This window comes from Echinops telfairi, unplaced genomic scaffold, assembly GCF_000313985.2.
Source record: "Echinops telfairi isolate 266 unplaced genomic scaffold, ASM31398v2 ScPeMD7_7414;HRSCAF=8452, whole genome shotgun sequence".
In the NCBI taxonomy this organism is placed as follows: Eukaryota; Metazoa; Chordata; class Mammalia; order Afrosoricida; family Tenrecidae; genus Echinops; species Echinops telfairi.
The window spans coordinates 595,217-611,269 of record NW_022111314.1 but is presented as its reverse complement, the minus strand read 5'-3'; the positions used below and the strand labels follow the sequence as shown (position 1 = coordinate 611,269).

Below are 16,053 nucleotides of genomic sequence, written 5' to 3'. Positions count from 1 at the left end.
CCTTCCTCTTTCTAGCCGCCCCTCCACATTACCAAACACGTTGTCCTCCCTCCAGGGACTGGTCTCTCCTGACAGCATGTTCCAAGTCCGTGAGACAGTCTCGGCACCCTTGCCTTGAAGGCGCACTCCGGCGCCCCAGAGACCGCTCATCTGCTCTTCTCAGTACGCTCCCCCAGCCCCGCAACTCCAATGCACCGGTTCTCCTTCAGTCTTCCTTGTTTGATTGATGTCCAACGTTAGCAGGTACACGAGGCAGTTGATAAAAACATTGGTCAGGGGGTCAGGGCACCATAGTTCCCAAAGTAATGTCCACCCTGCTCACCTCCCTCACTCGCTCTGTGCAGCAACGGAGCGTGTAACAAGCCACGCAGGGCCACAGAGCTGACTGACGGCACGTCTGCTGGTTCCCTTCCCACTCGCGTCTAAGCAGCCGCCGGCCTGGTTTACATGTCTAACTTCCAGTTTTGCATATTTCCTTTCTAGAATTCCTGTTCGTCTCTTTTCTGTTGTTTCTGTTTTGAGACCAAGGCCACAGGCTTGCCTTTTAAACCCTCTGACTAGCCAGGACAGTCATCATAAAGTCTGCTCCTAAACACAGCATGGTCTGCTTGCCCTGTGGGTCTTTTATGACCTCTTGATTTCAATAGCACGGTCTTCTTCCTCTGGACACCTGGTTACTTCTCATCGAGGGCCAGATGTTACAGATGAAAAGTTCTAGGAAGAACATGTGGACAATTTGTCTCTGGCAAATGACCGCCAGCTCTCAGCTTCAGACCCTCTGAATTCAGGTTTTGAAAGTTCTGCAGTCCAGCTTCCGCCCCTGCAAAAGTCAGCCTAGTTCCCATTTGACCCACTCCTAACATGATCCAAACTGTGGCCAAGCACTCACCTACCTGCCTGAAGGGCCAGGGCTCCCACGTGTGTCCCGCAAGCCCCTGAGGTTGTCAGCAGCTTCCTGCTGGAATCCACAGGCCCAAGTGGCCCCAAGGCCTGGGCTGACGCCTTGAGTCTCTCCCTCCCTCCTGATTGTGGCCCTGCAATTCCTTGCTCCCTTGTTAACTCTCGGCATTCAAGCATATTTTGGGAAAATGCTCCGGCCCTCTGTCCTGCCCGCTCCCAGCAGGAGGACTGTCCGATTCACCCAGCCTGCTGTCGCCAGGATGGCTGTGTTGGGTGACCGAGCAGGGAGCCCACAGAGCTGGCTGCTTCCCTGCATGGACAGCCCTGCACAGAGACAGCAGGGCCCAGCCAGTGCTCGCTGAATGCACGCCTCCAAGCTGCCTGCTGGCGTGTTTCTCTATTGCCCCACCACTCAACAAGCATGTATAGGCGCCACTGGGTGTCGCCCTCTGCTCCTGCGGAGGTTCTGCCTGCAGGGGCTCAGTGCAGCTGTTGGCAGGAGGGGTGGGGCAGCGGGGATGCAGAGGGGGTGGGCTTGGAAGAAAGCAGCGGCAGGCTGGGAGGGGACACTGTGAACGGAGCTGATGGGGACACAGGAAGCCTGAGTGGCCAGGCCAGGCCATTGGGGGGTCTGAGGTGCAATGTGATGTGAGGCAGTGAGCTGAGCAATGTGTGTGTGTGTGTGTGTGGCTATGTGTGCGTATGAGTGTATGTGTATGAATGAAGGTGTGTGTGTGTCTGTGAGTACACTGTGTGTGTGTGTAAGTGAGCGAGAATGGGTCTACATGAGTGTGAGTGTGTGTGAGAATGGGTGTGACTGTGCGTGTGAGTATAGGCATGGGTGTGTTATGTGCATGCATATGAGTACGTTGTTTGTGTACTAGTGGGTGTGAGGGTGCGTGAGCGTGTGTGAATATGTGGAAGTGTGTGCACCTGAGTGTGGGTCTGTGTGAAAGGGTATACTTTATGAGTGTGTGTGAATGAGTGGTTCTAAGTGTGTGTGTACATGAGACTGTATGTGTGTGGGCACCCACGTGGTGAGTCCCTCCAGAAGGTACTGCAGAGGGCCTGTGCATCTGTGGCACGCACTCCCAGGGGGCAGGAGCCCTTACACCCCTTGGAGGGGTGCAGACACCCCCCTTCTCTCCAGCCCTAAGAGCACAGCTGTGGAGAGGACCCGGGACCCACACTGCCCATCCCACAGGGGACTCGGAGCTGGCGGTGATGCTGACCACCAAGGCGCCCAAAGCGACAGTGGGCGGCCTGAGCCCCTCCACGAGGTACCTGCTGTGCGTCTTCACGCTCGCCCACTCGGGGAGGGCACTGCTGGCCAGGAGGGAGTTCATGAGTAAGTCCAGCACCCCTAGGCCCACTCTAGCCCTGCGGCCCCCGAAGCTGTGGGCTGGGGGGCGAGTCATGGGTCTGCCTCCAGGGCTACCAGGAGGCCGGGGGTGGCCCTCGCAGGGAGGGGCAGGAGAGCCCACCTGATGCCCTCACCCTCACAGCCGCTCTCCATCCCCGCAGTGGAGGACTTGAAGAGCCACTCTGTGGGCAGGAGCAGCTGGAGGCCAGGGGAGGCCCTGGAGCCCACTCCCCACCCAGTGGAGAACCCAGACCCCGGGCCAAGCCTCCATCCTCCCATCCCTGGTGGGTCATGTAGCCGAGGCAGGAGGTCAGCCGCGCAGGAAGTTCTTCCTCATGTCTGGCCACACTCTCTCTAGCTTTACTTAAGTTTCTTATCACCCCTGGATTCACCAGGCCACCAGGGTGGGTGGCTGGCCAGGGAAGGTACCCCAGGACCCACCCCTGGGACCCCTGCCTGAGCTGAGAGGTGAGAGCTGACACAGTGTGCCTGCCCCAGGAGTGCCCCGGCGGGAGCAGCCCACACAGGTGGTGGGGACTGCATGGCCTGCTCCAGGCCCAGGGACACAGCGCCACAGCCCCGGCTCCAGGGCAGAGAGGGAGCAGTCTGGTAAGGGGGGCGGAGTCCCGCTGGGCCAGGGGTGGGGGAGGGTAGTGTGGTGGTGGTGTGTGTCCAGGTCTGCTCCCACTTCCTGGCTGTGAGGCCTCAGACGGCTTTCCCCGGCCTTCGTTTCCCACCTGGCAGAGGGCTAAGGACACAGCCAGGCTCACTGCCACTGAGCAGATGCCAACTCAGCGACCCTGCAGGGCGGGTGGACCTGCCCTGTGGGCTTGGAGACTGCCACTCTGACGGAGTAGAAAGCCTCCCTCTCAAGCAGCTGGTGGCTTCGAACTGCTGACCATGCGGTTGCCAGCCCAGCTCATAGCCCATGATGCCCCCAGGGAGGGTGCTGAAGGCAGAGAGGTCTTCGGGGGGTGGGGGGGTTAGGGTGGGAGCCTGTGTGGCCGTGGTCCTCCAGCACGTGGCTCCCACAGGGGCACCCTTCCGCTGCACGCCCCCCGTGCCCACCGACATGGTCTTGCTGGTGGATGGGTCCTGGAGCATCGGCCACAGCAACTTCCAGCTCGTCAAAGACTTCTTGGCCAGCATCGTGTCCCCCTTCGATATCAGCCCCCAAAAGGTCCAAGTAGGTGGGTGTTGCCCCCCCTGCCCACCCACCCTGGGAGCAGGCTGCTCCCTCTGGGTCCCCAACATGTGGCCAGACCACGTGGGACCCGCTGGCCACTCACTGCCCAAGGGAACAGGGCTGGCCCTGGGCTGGCCCACCCACGGCCCGTGCTGACCGGGCAGCCAGGGGACTCCTGACTTCCGGCTGGGGGGTTGGGGAGAACCCTGCAGATGGCCCTGTCGCCTGGCAGCCCAGCGAGCCCTCCCCCTCCAGGCCTGACTCAGTACAGCGGGGACCCCCAGACTGAGTGGGACCTCAACTCCTTCAGCACCCAGGAGGAGGTGCTGCACGCCATAGCCCACCTGCACTACAGGGGGGGCAATACCTTCACAGGTATGGGACCTTCCCCTCTCCCCACCCAAGCCAGAGCAGCCCCACCCAGGTCTGTGCTGAAGTCCCCGTCCCCATCCTGAGCACCTGGGTCTGTGCAGCCTGAGGCCATGGTCACCCCATCTCTGCCACTCTAGCTGGTGCCCCCAGCCATGCTAGCACCCCCCTCTGCCCTGCCAGTGCCCCCTCAGAGCGTGGCCCTGGCCATCCTTGCATGCCACCACTAGGGATGTCCAGCAGAGAGAACCCCCATTGCCTGGGTGCCCATCTCTTTCATCCATGCACTGAGGGCTGGCCCTGGGCATTCCAGGACCTTGAGCTGCTGTGGGCAAGCTGTGTGGGGGCTGCTGCCAGGGAGGGGTGCAGGGGAGGAGGGGACTCTTTCCACATGCCTTGGCCCAGAGGGCAGCCATTTTGCACACAGTGGACAGAGGGCCCGGGCGGCCCTGTGACTCCGTCCCGTGCCCTGAAGGCCTGGCGCTGACCCATGTTCTGGAGCAGAACCTACAGCCCTCGGCCGGGCTCCGCGTGGACGCAGCGAAAGTTGTGGTCCTGGTGACCGATGGCAAGTCCCAAGATGATGCCCGCGCAGCCGCCCACGTCCTCAGGGATCTGGGTGCAGATGTCTTTGCAGTGGGTGAGCTCCGTGTAGGGGCTGGGGGCCCGCATGGAAGTCCTTACAGGCTTGGTGGGCACGAGGCCGTTGGCCAGAGGCAGTGGTCGCAGGGTGCTGACCCTCGTGCTCCCCGTTCCACCAGGTGTGAAGAACGCCGATGAAGCTGAGCTGAGACTCCTGGCCTCACAGCCACTGGACATCACGGTCCACAATGTGCTGGACTTCCCCCAGCTCCGAACGCTGGCTGGCCTGCTGGGCCGCCTCATCTGCCAGCGTGTCCAGGGCAGGGGCCTGCCGCCGGAGGGGCCAGGTGAGGGCAGGGGGTGGCTGCAGCCTGGTCTCCTTCATTCCAGGGGACAGTTGGTCAGCAGAGGACGCTGGGACATGAGACTCTCTGGCCCCTCTCGGGGTGGCCACCAGGGGGAGCAGGAGGGGCAGCAAATGCAGCCAGCCTACCTCTCACCACCCACTACCTACCACCACCCACAGCCACCTCTCCCCCCCTCCCCCAGTCACACCTGCTCTCTCTGCTCCGGACCTGGACCCGCTGCCTGCCCCCGCTGGCCTGACCCTGACCCAGGTGACTTCTGCCAGTGTCCGCCTGTCTTGGACTCCAGCCCCACGCCCACCCCTCAAGTATCTGATCGTGTGGCGTCCTTCCAAGGGCGGTGCTCCCAGAGAGGTGAGAGGTGGGGGACACCTTCCTCCCCCTGCGCCCCCTCCGAGTCGCCCATGAGGACTCTGTGCTGCTTTGGCTCTGGTGGGAGGGCGGACAGATGGAGAGGATGGATGCTGATTGGAGGAGGGCGCTGACTGCAGGGTGGGGATTGGTGGGTGAGGGATGATTCATGGGTGGGTAGGGATTGTCAGGTGCTTGGCAACAGAGTCTAGTGGGTGTTTGCTCCACTTGGTTGAGTGACGTGAGGACCCCCACTCCCAGGTTTGCATCTCTTTTCCCTGAACTTCTCTGCTTGATACCCAACCCCCATAGCCTCCCTCCCTGCACGCAGCCCCCTGTTGGTCCTCCGGCCCTGCACCCAGGTTCTCTGTGTCCCTCCCATCCCAGGTGGTGGTGGAGGCCCCTACCTCATCCGTGGAGCTCCGGAACCTGTCCTCCAGCACCAACTACTTGGTCTCTGTGCTCCCCGTGTACGCCGGAGGGGTTGGCGAGGGTCTCCGGGGCCTTGCAACCACATGTAGGCAGGGGGAAGGGGGAGAGGGGATAGGGCTCTGGGGAGGAGGGCTCCCCCGACTCTGGGCCCCCTTGGAGCCCTCACCAGTGGGGCGGCATCCTGGCTGTCCCCACTCGCTGTATAATCAAGGCTGACTCACTGGGCCACTCTGACCCTCAGTCTCTTCTTGCACACATGGGAGATGTGATTGTCGCTTTCCCACAAGCACCACTGGTCTCTCATCCAACGCACACCCCTCCTCCTTGACACCAAGGCCCTGCCTTTGCACTAGCCTTCACGAGTGACCCCTGGGGGCCAGAGCCCCACTTCCTGCAGTGCCCTTCTCAGGCTCTGTCCACCGACCTACAGGGCCAGCCCCCTCCATGTCCCAGCCAGCCAGATAATTGTCCTCTGCTGTGGATATGTCCGAGTCCACTCCAGCTGCTTCCTGGCCAGGGGCATCCCTGGCTGCCCCTGAGCTCTGCCTGCCGTGAAGCCTAGCAGAGGGCTTGGGGTGGGGGAGGTGGGTTTCCCTTTGGGCCTGTTCAATTCTGTCACCTGATCTCCGGGCTGCGGCCCACCCTCTGCCCCCAGTGCCTCTGCTCCCCCCACACGCACTGGCCCTGGCCACAGTGACACCCCACACCATCCACCTCACCTGGCAGCCTGTGCCTGGGGTCACCCAGTACCTGGTGAGGTGTTTGCCCACCCCACCCAGGGGCGAGGAGGAGGGGAGAGAGGTAAGGTGGGGCAGGGTAGGCGGGCAGGTGGTGGTGGGAGCGACCGCAGGAACTGACCTGTGTCCTGGCTGCCCAGGTGAGGGTAGAGCGGCCTGAGGCACTACTGGACGGCCTGGAGCCTGGTCGGGACTACGCCATCTCCGTGCAGAGCCTGCAAGGGCCAGAGGCCAGCGAGGCCCAAGGCATACAGGCCAGCACCTGTGAGTGCCTGTGCTGCCCTGCCCTACAGACGTCCTCCCGGGGAGCCCCAGTGGCTGAATGGTGGTGTGCCCCACAGCAGCGCTGGCCCTCCCCCGACATCTGGACTTTGAGAATGTGACCCACGACTCGGCTCGTGTGCTCTGGGGAGACCTCCACAGGCCAGCCCGCCTCTGCCGGGTCACCTACCGCTCCAGGGAGGGTGGCTCCCCCGGGCAGGTGAAGGCAGGGGTGCCTGGGTGGGGGGTGTCCTTTGGGTGGACTTCAGACCCGGTCAGACCTCTTGGCCAGAATGAAGTTGGGCATTGGGGGGTGGGGGAGCAGGTGGGCACCAGGGAGCGCGGTTGAGGGGGAGACCCTGCCCCACGCACATTTGGGCGGGGCCAGCACCACTACTACCCTTCGGCCTCTGTTCTCCAGTTCTGGGGGAGGAAATTGGGGTGCCGTCCGAGGCTGGGTGCCCGCTGGCAGGGGTTGGGCCTGGGTCTGTGCATGACGGGGGATGCCCCTTAGGGTGGGAGGGCCAATGAAGCTCCCGGGCCCCCCCTCCAGGTGGAGGCTCCGGGGAACGCGTCCTCCATCATGCTGGGCCCACTCTCGTCTTCCACCACCTACACCGTCCGCGTCACCTGTGTCCACCCGGGGGGCGGCTTTTCCACGCTGAGCGGCCGCGTGACCACTCGTGAGAGGGAAAGGGCGGGCCGGGGCGGGGCTGGGGGCAGGGCCTTGGCGTGGGGGCGGGGCTGGGTAAGCAGCCTGTCCAGATGGCTGTCAGAACCTGCAGTGGTGGAGCCAGGGAACCTCCCCTGGGGTCCGGGGTTGATCTCCCGGGTGTCATTACTGCTCCCAAGCCCTGGCTGGCCTCCCAGGGCCCCGAGGTCACTGCACAGCCAATGCAATGTCCCTATGACCGATTCTGCCTCAGGGTCAGACCCCAACCACGTGACACCAGCCACGGCCCAGGGCCTCTGAGCTCCAGCCCTGTGTGGCTCTCACCCACCTGAAGGCCACAGAGTGCTGGGCGGGTGCTGGGTTCCCACCCCGTGCCTCAGTTTCCCCACAGATAAACCGAGTACTGATATCTCTGAGGACACAGGGCCCCCGAGAAGTAAGATCAGAGCAGGCAGGGAGCTGGGACCTGTGGGTGTAGACAGGGACCAAATGACTGCCCCTGGGCACACTGCAGGCATCAGACGTCTGCCAGGACAGCGTGGAGGGTCCTCTCGTGGGGTAGGAACTTCATGCCCGCTGTTGGTCATGTGGTCACCGGGAGCCCTGGGCTTGCCTGGTCCTTAGGGACCCTCGTGTCAGGGCCGTGACAGCAGTGGGCACTCCGCATTACCTGCACTTGCACACCACGGCCACACCAGGACCTGGGCCCTCCAGGGCCCCCTAGGATCCCAGATCCCTTCAGGACCCTAGAAGCCCCCAGCACCGCAGTTCCTGTGTCTTCTTCTCATCTCCCAGGGAGAGTCCCCAGCCCGAGCCAACTGGTGGTGACAGAGCTGCCCGGGGACAAGGTTCAGCTGGAATGGGCAGCAGCGTCTGGCGTGCTGGTTCATCAGATCAAGTGGACGCCCCTGGGTGATGGGCAGGCCCACGAGGTGAGGGATGGGCAGAGGATGGGTCCCTTTGGAGAGGGGCCCTGACACCCGCCCTTCTGAACTCCTGGTACAGGCCTGCGATGCCAGGAAGCTGGCCGTGAGCACTCGCTGTCCTGCCTTCAGGTCTCGGTGCCTGGGACCCGCTGCTCAGCTGTCCTGCCTGGTCTGGGGAGGGTCGTGGAGTATGACATTACCATCCTGGCCTACTACCGCGATGGCGCCCGCAGTGACCCAGTGTCCTTGCGCTACACCCCCCGTAGGTGACCCCCAGACTGCTTACCTGCAGGTCCTGGAACCCCCAGCCCCCCACCTCCTGGCTTCTCCAAGCCCAGACAGGTGATGACCCTGGGGTGGGGGGTGGGAGGTGTGGGTTCAAATCACTCAATGTTTGCAACACAGTCCACTAAGAGAGGGCATCCTCATCCTGTGGACTTTTGGGGTGTGCAGGGTCGGGCTGGGTAGGGAGCAGGCTGAGGGAGGGGCCAGGGCCAGGGCCTTAGGTGGCCAGATGCACCTGCCTGAGCTTGGGGACCCCTGCCACGTGGTATCCATGCAGTGCGCCGGAGCCCCCCGACCAACCTGGCCCTGGCCTCAGAGACGCCCAGCAGCTTGCAAGTCAGCTGGACGCCCCCCCATGGCCACGTCCTCCACTACCGGCTCACCTACACACCAGCCTCTGGCTCAGGACCTGAGAAGTCGGTGGGTCTCTCAGGTCCTGGGGCTCCTTCGGGGGACACAGCCCTCCTTGGGCCCTGCCTGGGAGGTTTCAGGGTCCAGTAACCTATGCCCTCTGGGGTCAGCTCTCTGTCCCAGGACTCAGGAGCCAAGTGACACTCTCAGACCTCCTGGCAGCCACCAAGTACAGAGTCCTGCTGTGGGCCGTCTACACGGCAGGAGAGAGCATGGCTGCATTGGCCACCGGCAGCACAGGTGGGTGGGCCGCAGCCCAGACAGCCCTCGCCCCATGGGGCCTCCCTTCTGCTCCTCGGTGGATCGGACCTCGCCAGAGGGAAGGCTGTTGTCTGGCCGCACTCTGGGCCTTGGGAGGGAAGGGAAGGTGGCCACCCTGAAGCCAGGGCAGCGGGAGGGGGACCCCGGGTCCTGGGGGGATGCTCAGCTGCCTCTGGCAGGTGGGACATCCTCCAGGGAACCAGGGTGGGACATCCCCCCACTGGCATCCTTGACCCTGGGTCTCTGCCCCCAGCGACCTGCCCAGCACTGCACCCGGATGGCTCCCTCTCAGGTTGGTTTGCCAGGGATCCTCCGGGACCCACCCTCCAGCCCTGCAGGGCAGAGGGATAGATACCTGGGCGTGGGGGGTGCACCCCTCAGTTCTACTAAAGGAAACTGAGTCATACAAGGGACTCAGCCATAGCACCCCAGCCTGGGTGCACAGAGCAGAAGCCGAACTGGGGTCCTAACACCTGCAGGATCCCCCAAGGTCGCAGCTGAACAAAGCTAGGCCAACCTGGGCAGCTGCCTGCCCAAGGGACAGACTTAGCAGTGACCCTAGAGGAGGGAGGGGCCTGGTCAGCAGGGTCTGCAGAGGCTGGCAGGGGGTGGGGGTCGGGTGGGGTGGGGGTGGAGCTTGGCCCTGCCCTTCCGTGCTGACAGTCTGATGAGCGTCAAATGAGCTTCAGGTCATTCTGTGCCATACAGCCCGGGATGGGGACGGGAGGGCCTGGTGACCACTGCTGGACATGAAGTTGGGGCAGGGGTGATGGGGACAGGCTGCTGGCACAGGGTGGGTCAAAGGGACCCTTCAAGGAAACAAAGAACCCCACAAATGCCTGTCCACTGGGGGCTGGAGGTGGAGATGCAGGGTGGTTGAGGGGCACTCAGTGGGCGGGGGTAGGGGTAGCTCCAAGGGGTGCTGGTCCTCCTGAGCAGGACCTGGCCTGAGGGCAGGGCCCGGGCAGGTGGAGGGGACCCAGGGAGCATCGGGCAGCTCAAGTCTCACTCCCAACCTAGCCATCCCGACCCGGTTCTCTGCATCCTCTGTCTCTGAGGCTCTTGGTCTCCCGTCTGCTGGCTCCCTCCCTCCCTCTGACTGGCAGTCTGGCGCCCCACCCAGGCTTCGACCTCATGGCGGCCTTCGGCCTGGTGGACAGGGAGTACGCTGCCCTCCGAGGGGTGGCCATGGAGCCTTCTGCCATCGGGGGCACCCAGACGTTCACCCTCTTCAAGGGCGCCCAGCTGACACGCCGCGCCAGGTGCGGGCGGGCCGTGGGGCGGGCCAGTAGGGAGGAGGGTCCTAGGCAGGCCTTTCCCCAAGGCAGCTCTCGCCCCAGGAGAGCTCCAGCCTTACTGGCTTCGTGCACCCCAGGGTGCAAGCCTTCATGGTCTCCCCTGCTACCACAAGGCTGGCGGCTCTTGCCCCTCCCCACCCCACCCCCAGGGTGCCCAAAGGCCGCCTGGCAGTCCGCTCCTGAAAGGTCTGATGTCATGGGCCGCTCGTCAGCGCCCCCAGGCCCCCTGACTGCTCTCAGCGAGGGCTGCTGTGGACAGCACGGCGTTCCTAAGTGTCAGCGTTTTGGATTTCAGACAGGTCATCCCCAGCAGCAGGAACTTGAAGGCCTCATTGTCTGCAGCCCCCGCCCTCCCCATCTAACCCTACAGCAGCACTGAGGCTTGGGACATCCTCCCAGGGTCTGCTGCCCCACCCCACCCCAAGGTACAGCAGCTCAGCTGGTACCTCCGCGACACCTGGGACCTCTCCTCTTTCAGGATGGCCTGTACCCTCTCCGCTTTGTGGCCTTTGCTACAGCCACTGTCAGGCTGGTAACTCAGGACAGGTGTGGCCCCAGCACAGGTGTGATCCCAGCCTGTGCCCAGGCTGTAAGGTCAGCCTCTTCAGAACGGCAGGATGTGACTGTCAGGTGTTGGCCTCGTGGGTTTTCTGCGAGAGTAATGAAGGCCAGGCCGGGCTGGAGGCCACCAGGCAGCCCTATTCAGTCCCTCCTCCCCTCTGGGCCTGGTGGCAGAGGGCCCCGCTGCCTGTCCACAGCATGCTGACTGTGGGTCCCAGGGCACGGCTGTCTGTGGGCCTCAGGGAGCGGCCAGGCCTGCGCTCTCAGGGACTCTCACTGAGCCCCTGAGCTGCCCCATGTTCCCACTGGGAGAGTGAGGCTGGGGGGGTAGGGTGGTGGCCTCACTCACCCTGGACGTGCCCCCCTGCCCAGCGACATCCACCGCACCGCCCTCCCCCGGGAGCACACCGTGGTCTTCCTCCTGCGCCTGCTGCCTGAGACCCCACGGGAGCCCTTCTCCCCCTGGCAGATGACCACCGAGGACCTCCAGCCCGCCGTCGGGGTCCTGCTGGACGGTGACCAGGCGCCCCAAGCCGCTGGGGGGCTGCGGGCGGGGCTCGGTCACCCTGATGTCCTGTCCACACATGGGTCCTCCCTCAGTATGCTCCCAGACCTGGCATGCCCCTTCAGGGCCGCTTTTTGCCTATCACAGAGGGCCCATCCTTCCTGGACCCCCAGCGCCTTCCGACCCTGCCCTCCCCTCTCTCCGTGCCCTCTGCCCTCTGCCCCTGCAGCTGGCCGGAAGTCCCTCACCTACTTCAACCATGACCCCAGGGCTGTCCTGCAGGGGGTCACCTTTGACCTGCCAGATGTGAAGAAGATATTCTTTGGGAGTTTCCACAAGGTCCTGTCCAGCACACTGGCCCCAGCTCAGGGGTCTGCAGCCCACCTGTGCCGGCTAGGTGGGACACACCCATCCCATCTTGGCCTGTGGTGGCTGCAGACCTTCCGTCCCCTCTGGCCTCTCATGGCTCCACCCCACATGCCCCTCTGAACTCTGGTGCTCGAGGCCCCATCCTCCCTTGGGATCCCTGGGCAGTATCTTTGGTCCCCTCCGGTGAACTGGGGCTTTCCAGGACCCTGGCCCAGGAACCCCACCTCCAGCCCTCTGTCCTGGAGGAGACACTCGTAGGCGTGGGCGACCTCAGCCCTGACTGGGCCCCATACTGCAGGTGCACGTGGCTGTGGGCCGCTCCAAGGTCCGGCTCTATGTCGACTGCCGGAAAGTCGCTGAGAGGCCACTAGGGGAGGTGGCCAGCCCGCCCACCACTGGCTTCGTCATGCTGGGGAGGCTGGCCAAGGCCAGGGGAGCCCGGAGCAGCTCAGCCGCGGTGAGCCTGGCTGGGTCCGGGGGTGGAGGGCACTGTCCGAGTCTGCGTGTCTGACCAGCCCTGCAGTTCCAGCTCCAGAAGCTGCAGATTGTCTGCAACGACTCCTGGGCCGAAGGGGACCGATGCTGCGACCTGCCAGCCCTGGTGAGGGCTGGGGGCGGGCGGACCCGGGGGCTGGCCTGGCAGCAAGAACCTGCAGAAGGGCTGAGCAGCAGTGAGAGCCCAGGGGGCAGTGAGCACACACAGGGAGCAGGGCAGGGCACCATGGTGCTTTCTAAGAACAGGCGAGCCTGGGGGTCCCGTAGGGAGGCAGCTGTATCGTCAGGTCGGCCCCTCTCTCTGGGGCCAGCAGGAGTGACAGGCAGGGACGGCTCACCCAGCCTGCCAGGGACGCAGCAACCTCTCCCATAGGAGGAGCCAGGGGGTCTGCAGGCGCTAGGCAGGACCAAGAGCGGAGAGCCTGCCCAGGGCCTTAGTGGGCAGCAGGGTGGGTTCACAAAGGATTCAGGGGCAGAGGCTCAGAGTGCCAGGTGGGCACCGGCTTTCCTGGGAGCGATGAGCTCAGGTGAGGGTCCTTTTCCCAAGTGAGTCTCCTTTCTTCCAGAGGGGTACCGAGAGCTGCCCTACCCCCACGTCGGCCTGTATCTGCTCTTCGGACACCCCTGGGCCTCCAGGACCCCAAGGACCTCCCGTGAGTCCACAGCACCACCACCCCCAGCCCTGTGAGCCATAGCCCCCAGGCGGCCTGCAGGTGGGCTGTCTCTGAACACCTCTTGGCTTCCCAGCCTCACCCTGAGCCTGGAGCCTGATGGCCCTCTCATCCCACTCAGCTGGCCTTGACCCCAGGGCACAGGTACTACCCTCAAGCCCTGGCCACCCCCTCGTGGGCCCAGGGGGGACCTTGTCAAACGTGGGCTCCCACATGCCCTAATTTGACCACTGAACTAAGGTGGTCAGTGTGTGGCTGACCCAGGCAGCCCTCCAAGGTACTTTGGTGGTACCCTGAGAGCACCCCCAGCCCTGACTCCCACCGTGTGCCTGCCAGCCCAGGACGAGAGCCTTACCCATCCCCTGCAGGTGTCTGAGCCCTGCTGGGATCCTCAGGCGGGTGGGAGTTGAACCCAGGCCTGCCCACCTTAATCTTTCGTCGGGAGAGGGAAGGAGGGAGAAACAGCCCAGGAAGCTGTCTCTCCACAGTGTGCCTGGCACGGGTGGAGGGGAGGTGGGGGGCCAACCTGCAGGAGCAGCAAGGTGGGTGGGAAGGCCCAGCCTGCAGAGGTAGCAGTGTGGGGCTGAGAAGGGGCATCTCAGTCAGAGAGGCAGGGCGCAGGGTGAGGCTGGGGGCTCTTGGGTGGGTGAGGGCCAGCCTGCTCTACTTCCACAGGGACTCCCCGGGAGGGATGGCACTCCAGGAGAGCAGGGCTTCCCAGGGCCCCAGGTAAGTACTGAGGTCTCGGGGAGCCCTGCGTGGGGCAGCCCTGGGTGGGGGCCCTGAAGGTTACTTGCAGACAGAGACTGCCTCCCACCTAGCACATGAGAGAAGGGAGAGAACAAGGTTGTGTTACCTCCCTCCACCCCCTCCCACCTCCTGGCACCCAGCAGTGCTCTGACCCTATGCCACAGATGGGAAGCCAAGGCTTGGCGCCCAGGCCCCAAGGCAGGTCCTGTCATACAGGGGATGCCACATGTGCCCTGCTCCTGCTTCAAGGACAGGAAGCAGGGTCCTGGTGATCTTGACTGAAAGCACACAGACCCCAAAGATCTGTGCCCTAAGTGTGTGCCCCAGGTGTGTGCCCCTGTGTGCTCCACGTGTGTGCCCCCAGGTGTGTGTCCTAGGTGTGTGTCCCCAGGTGTGACACACAGTGCAGAGACACCTTGTGGGCTGCCCACAAAGGTGACCCAGAGCCCCTACACCTCCCCTGAGGGGGTGGGCCCCACTCCTGAGTTTGCCCCGAGGGACCAGCCTCTCAGGCCCCCACCTGTGTTTCCAGGGTGATCCCGGACTACCTGGACAGATAGGGCCTGAAGGTCCTGGAAGCCAGCAGGAGTCTCCTGGGACCCAGAGCCGCACAGTCCAGGGCCCTGTGGTAGGTGCTGTGGCCTCTTCCCGCCCCCTCCTGCCGCCGCCCTGTCCTTGTGGCTGTGTCCATCTTCCCTGTCCCCTGCAGGGTCCACCTGGGGTCAAAGGGGAGAAAGGGGACCATGGACTGACAGGCTCACAGGTAGATAGATGCTTTGAACGGAGTCGGAGTGGGAGGCGGCCACCCCCTCAGGTGTGACCTTGTCCCTGGTCCTGCTCACCACCCTGTTTCTCTCAGGGCCCTTCTGGTCCCCAGGGTCACCCTGGGAGAGCTGGCCTCCAAGGACCAAAGGTACCAGCTCCTGATTCAAGGGGTCATTGTGTGTGGGTGGGGGAACCAGCCCCAGGAAGGCCAGCGTTCTGTGGGGAAGGAGGCTCTTGGAGACCAGGTGGGGGTGGGGGGGCGGGGCTTGCTGGGCGGGGCTAACTGGACACGCCTTTCTTTGCCCCCAGGGAATGAGAGGACTGGAGGGCACTGCTGGGCTGCCTGGGCCCCCCGGCCCCAGGGTAGGACTTTGCTCCCCACCCCTGCCTATAGCCCCCTGAGAGTCCTGGACTGTCCCCTGCCCTTGCCACTGCTGGCCTTCATGGCCACCTGTCCTAGGCTAAACCCTTCCTCGGGCCCCCTGTCCCTGCGCCCCACGTAGGAGAGTAGTGGGAACAGTTATGAGTGCACCTGCTCTGCTCCTCCTCTTGCCCACAGAGCCCAGGGGCAGGTGAGAGGGACCCTGTCAGCAGTCCTGGGCATCTCTTAGTCTCTGGGGGGGAGGGGAACCCCAGCCTCCCTCACCTCAAGAGAACTTCATCCCAACTTAGGGTCTGGGGCTCCGAAGCAGCCCAGGGGCACCGTCCTGGGGAAGAGGGGCTGGTGGGGTTAGAGCCGTGGGTGGGAAGGGAACCTGGCTGAGCTTTGGGGTGATGGGAATGGGAACCCTGGGGTGTCCAAAAGCCAGGCTAAGGGCTGACTCTGCTGCATTACAGGGGTTCCAGGGCATGGCAGGTGCCCGGGGGACTGTTGGGGAGCGAGGACCCCCAGGATCTGTGGGACCCACGGTAAGCCAAGACCCTGCTGTAGATACACCCCTTCCTGGGGGACCTAGGCAGTGATGTCTCCTGGGAGCCAGGTAGGGGTGCCCTTAGAGCTCAGCTGAGATGGGGTGCAGATGGTACTATCCTCCTGGGGGCCCCTCAGCACCAAGCTCCTTCTGCTACTGCCGCTGTGCCTGTCATGAACAGTGAGAGAGGCTGGGGACCTTAGCCCAGGGCCCCAGGTGTCCCCAACCTGGAGTGGGGATGAGATGACCAGATCCAGCCCTCACACCACCCACCTGCCCGCCAGAGCTGACCTGTCCTTCCCGACCCCCCAGGGGCTGCCAGGGCCGAAAGGGGAGCGAGGGGAGAAGGTGAGTGTGCGGCAGCGGACACTGCCTCCCGGCTGGGCCTCACACACGTCCCTCACATGCACCCACACACACGTGTGTCCCTCATACGCACGTACCACCACACAGCTGTCCCTCACACATATGTCCCCCCACATGTCCCTCACATACACACCCCGCATTCATGCTCCTCACACACGTTCCCCACACACATGTCCCTCACACACACGTCCCCACATGCATGTCACACACATGCCCCTCTCACACACAATTCCACATGTCCCTCACATGCATGTCCCCAC

The 16,053-nt window shown here is 63.9% G+C and overlaps 1 protein-coding gene across 1 annotated transcript in view; it reads left to right on the top strand.

Moving 5' to 3' along the window:
• Positions 1 to 16,053, top strand: part of COL20A1 (collagen type XX alpha 1 chain) — a 23,834-nt gene that overhangs the window by 6,441 nt on the left and 1,340 nt on the right. Inside the window, exons 3-33 of the mRNA XM_045296972.1 lie at positions 2,105 to 2,248; positions 2,425 to 2,547; positions 2,762 to 2,872; positions 3,298 to 3,453; positions 3,705 to 3,824; positions 4,294 to 4,458; positions 4,580 to 4,747; positions 4,950 to 5,119; positions 5,504 to 5,633; positions 6,204 to 6,349; positions 6,426 to 6,549; positions 6,627 to 6,766; positions 7,100 to 7,229; positions 8,015 to 8,151; positions 8,275 to 8,407; positions 8,708 to 8,850; positions 8,952 to 9,081; positions 9,356 to 9,394; positions 10,226 to 10,364; positions 11,334 to 11,476; positions 11,696 to 11,805; positions 12,134 to 12,292; positions 12,359 to 12,436; positions 12,897 to 12,983; positions 13,677 to 13,730; positions 14,284 to 14,379; positions 14,461 to 14,514; positions 14,611 to 14,664; positions 14,826 to 14,879; positions 15,354 to 15,425; positions 15,740 to 15,775. Of these exons, the coding sequence (XP_045152907.1) occupies positions 2,105 to 2,248; positions 2,425 to 2,547; positions 2,762 to 2,872; positions 3,298 to 3,453; positions 3,705 to 3,824; positions 4,294 to 4,458; positions 4,580 to 4,747; positions 4,950 to 5,119; positions 5,504 to 5,633; positions 6,204 to 6,349; positions 6,426 to 6,549; positions 6,627 to 6,766; positions 7,100 to 7,229; positions 8,015 to 8,151; positions 8,275 to 8,407; positions 8,708 to 8,850; positions 8,952 to 9,081; positions 9,356 to 9,394; positions 10,226 to 10,364; positions 11,334 to 11,476; positions 11,696 to 11,805; positions 12,134 to 12,292; positions 12,359 to 12,436; positions 12,897 to 12,983; positions 13,677 to 13,730; positions 14,284 to 14,379; positions 14,461 to 14,514; positions 14,611 to 14,664; positions 14,826 to 14,879; positions 15,354 to 15,425; positions 15,740 to 15,775 (3,545 nt within the window). The remainder of the gene's footprint in view (positions 1 to 2,104; positions 2,249 to 2,424; positions 2,548 to 2,761; positions 2,873 to 3,297; positions 3,454 to 3,704; positions 3,825 to 4,293; positions 4,459 to 4,579; positions 4,748 to 4,949; positions 5,120 to 5,503; positions 5,634 to 6,203; positions 6,350 to 6,425; positions 6,550 to 6,626; positions 6,767 to 7,099; positions 7,230 to 8,014; positions 8,152 to 8,274; positions 8,408 to 8,707; positions 8,851 to 8,951; positions 9,082 to 9,355; positions 9,395 to 10,225; positions 10,365 to 11,333; positions 11,477 to 11,695; positions 11,806 to 12,133; positions 12,293 to 12,358; positions 12,437 to 12,896; positions 12,984 to 13,676; positions 13,731 to 14,283; positions 14,380 to 14,460; positions 14,515 to 14,610; positions 14,665 to 14,825; positions 14,880 to 15,353; positions 15,426 to 15,739; positions 15,776 to 16,053) is intronic.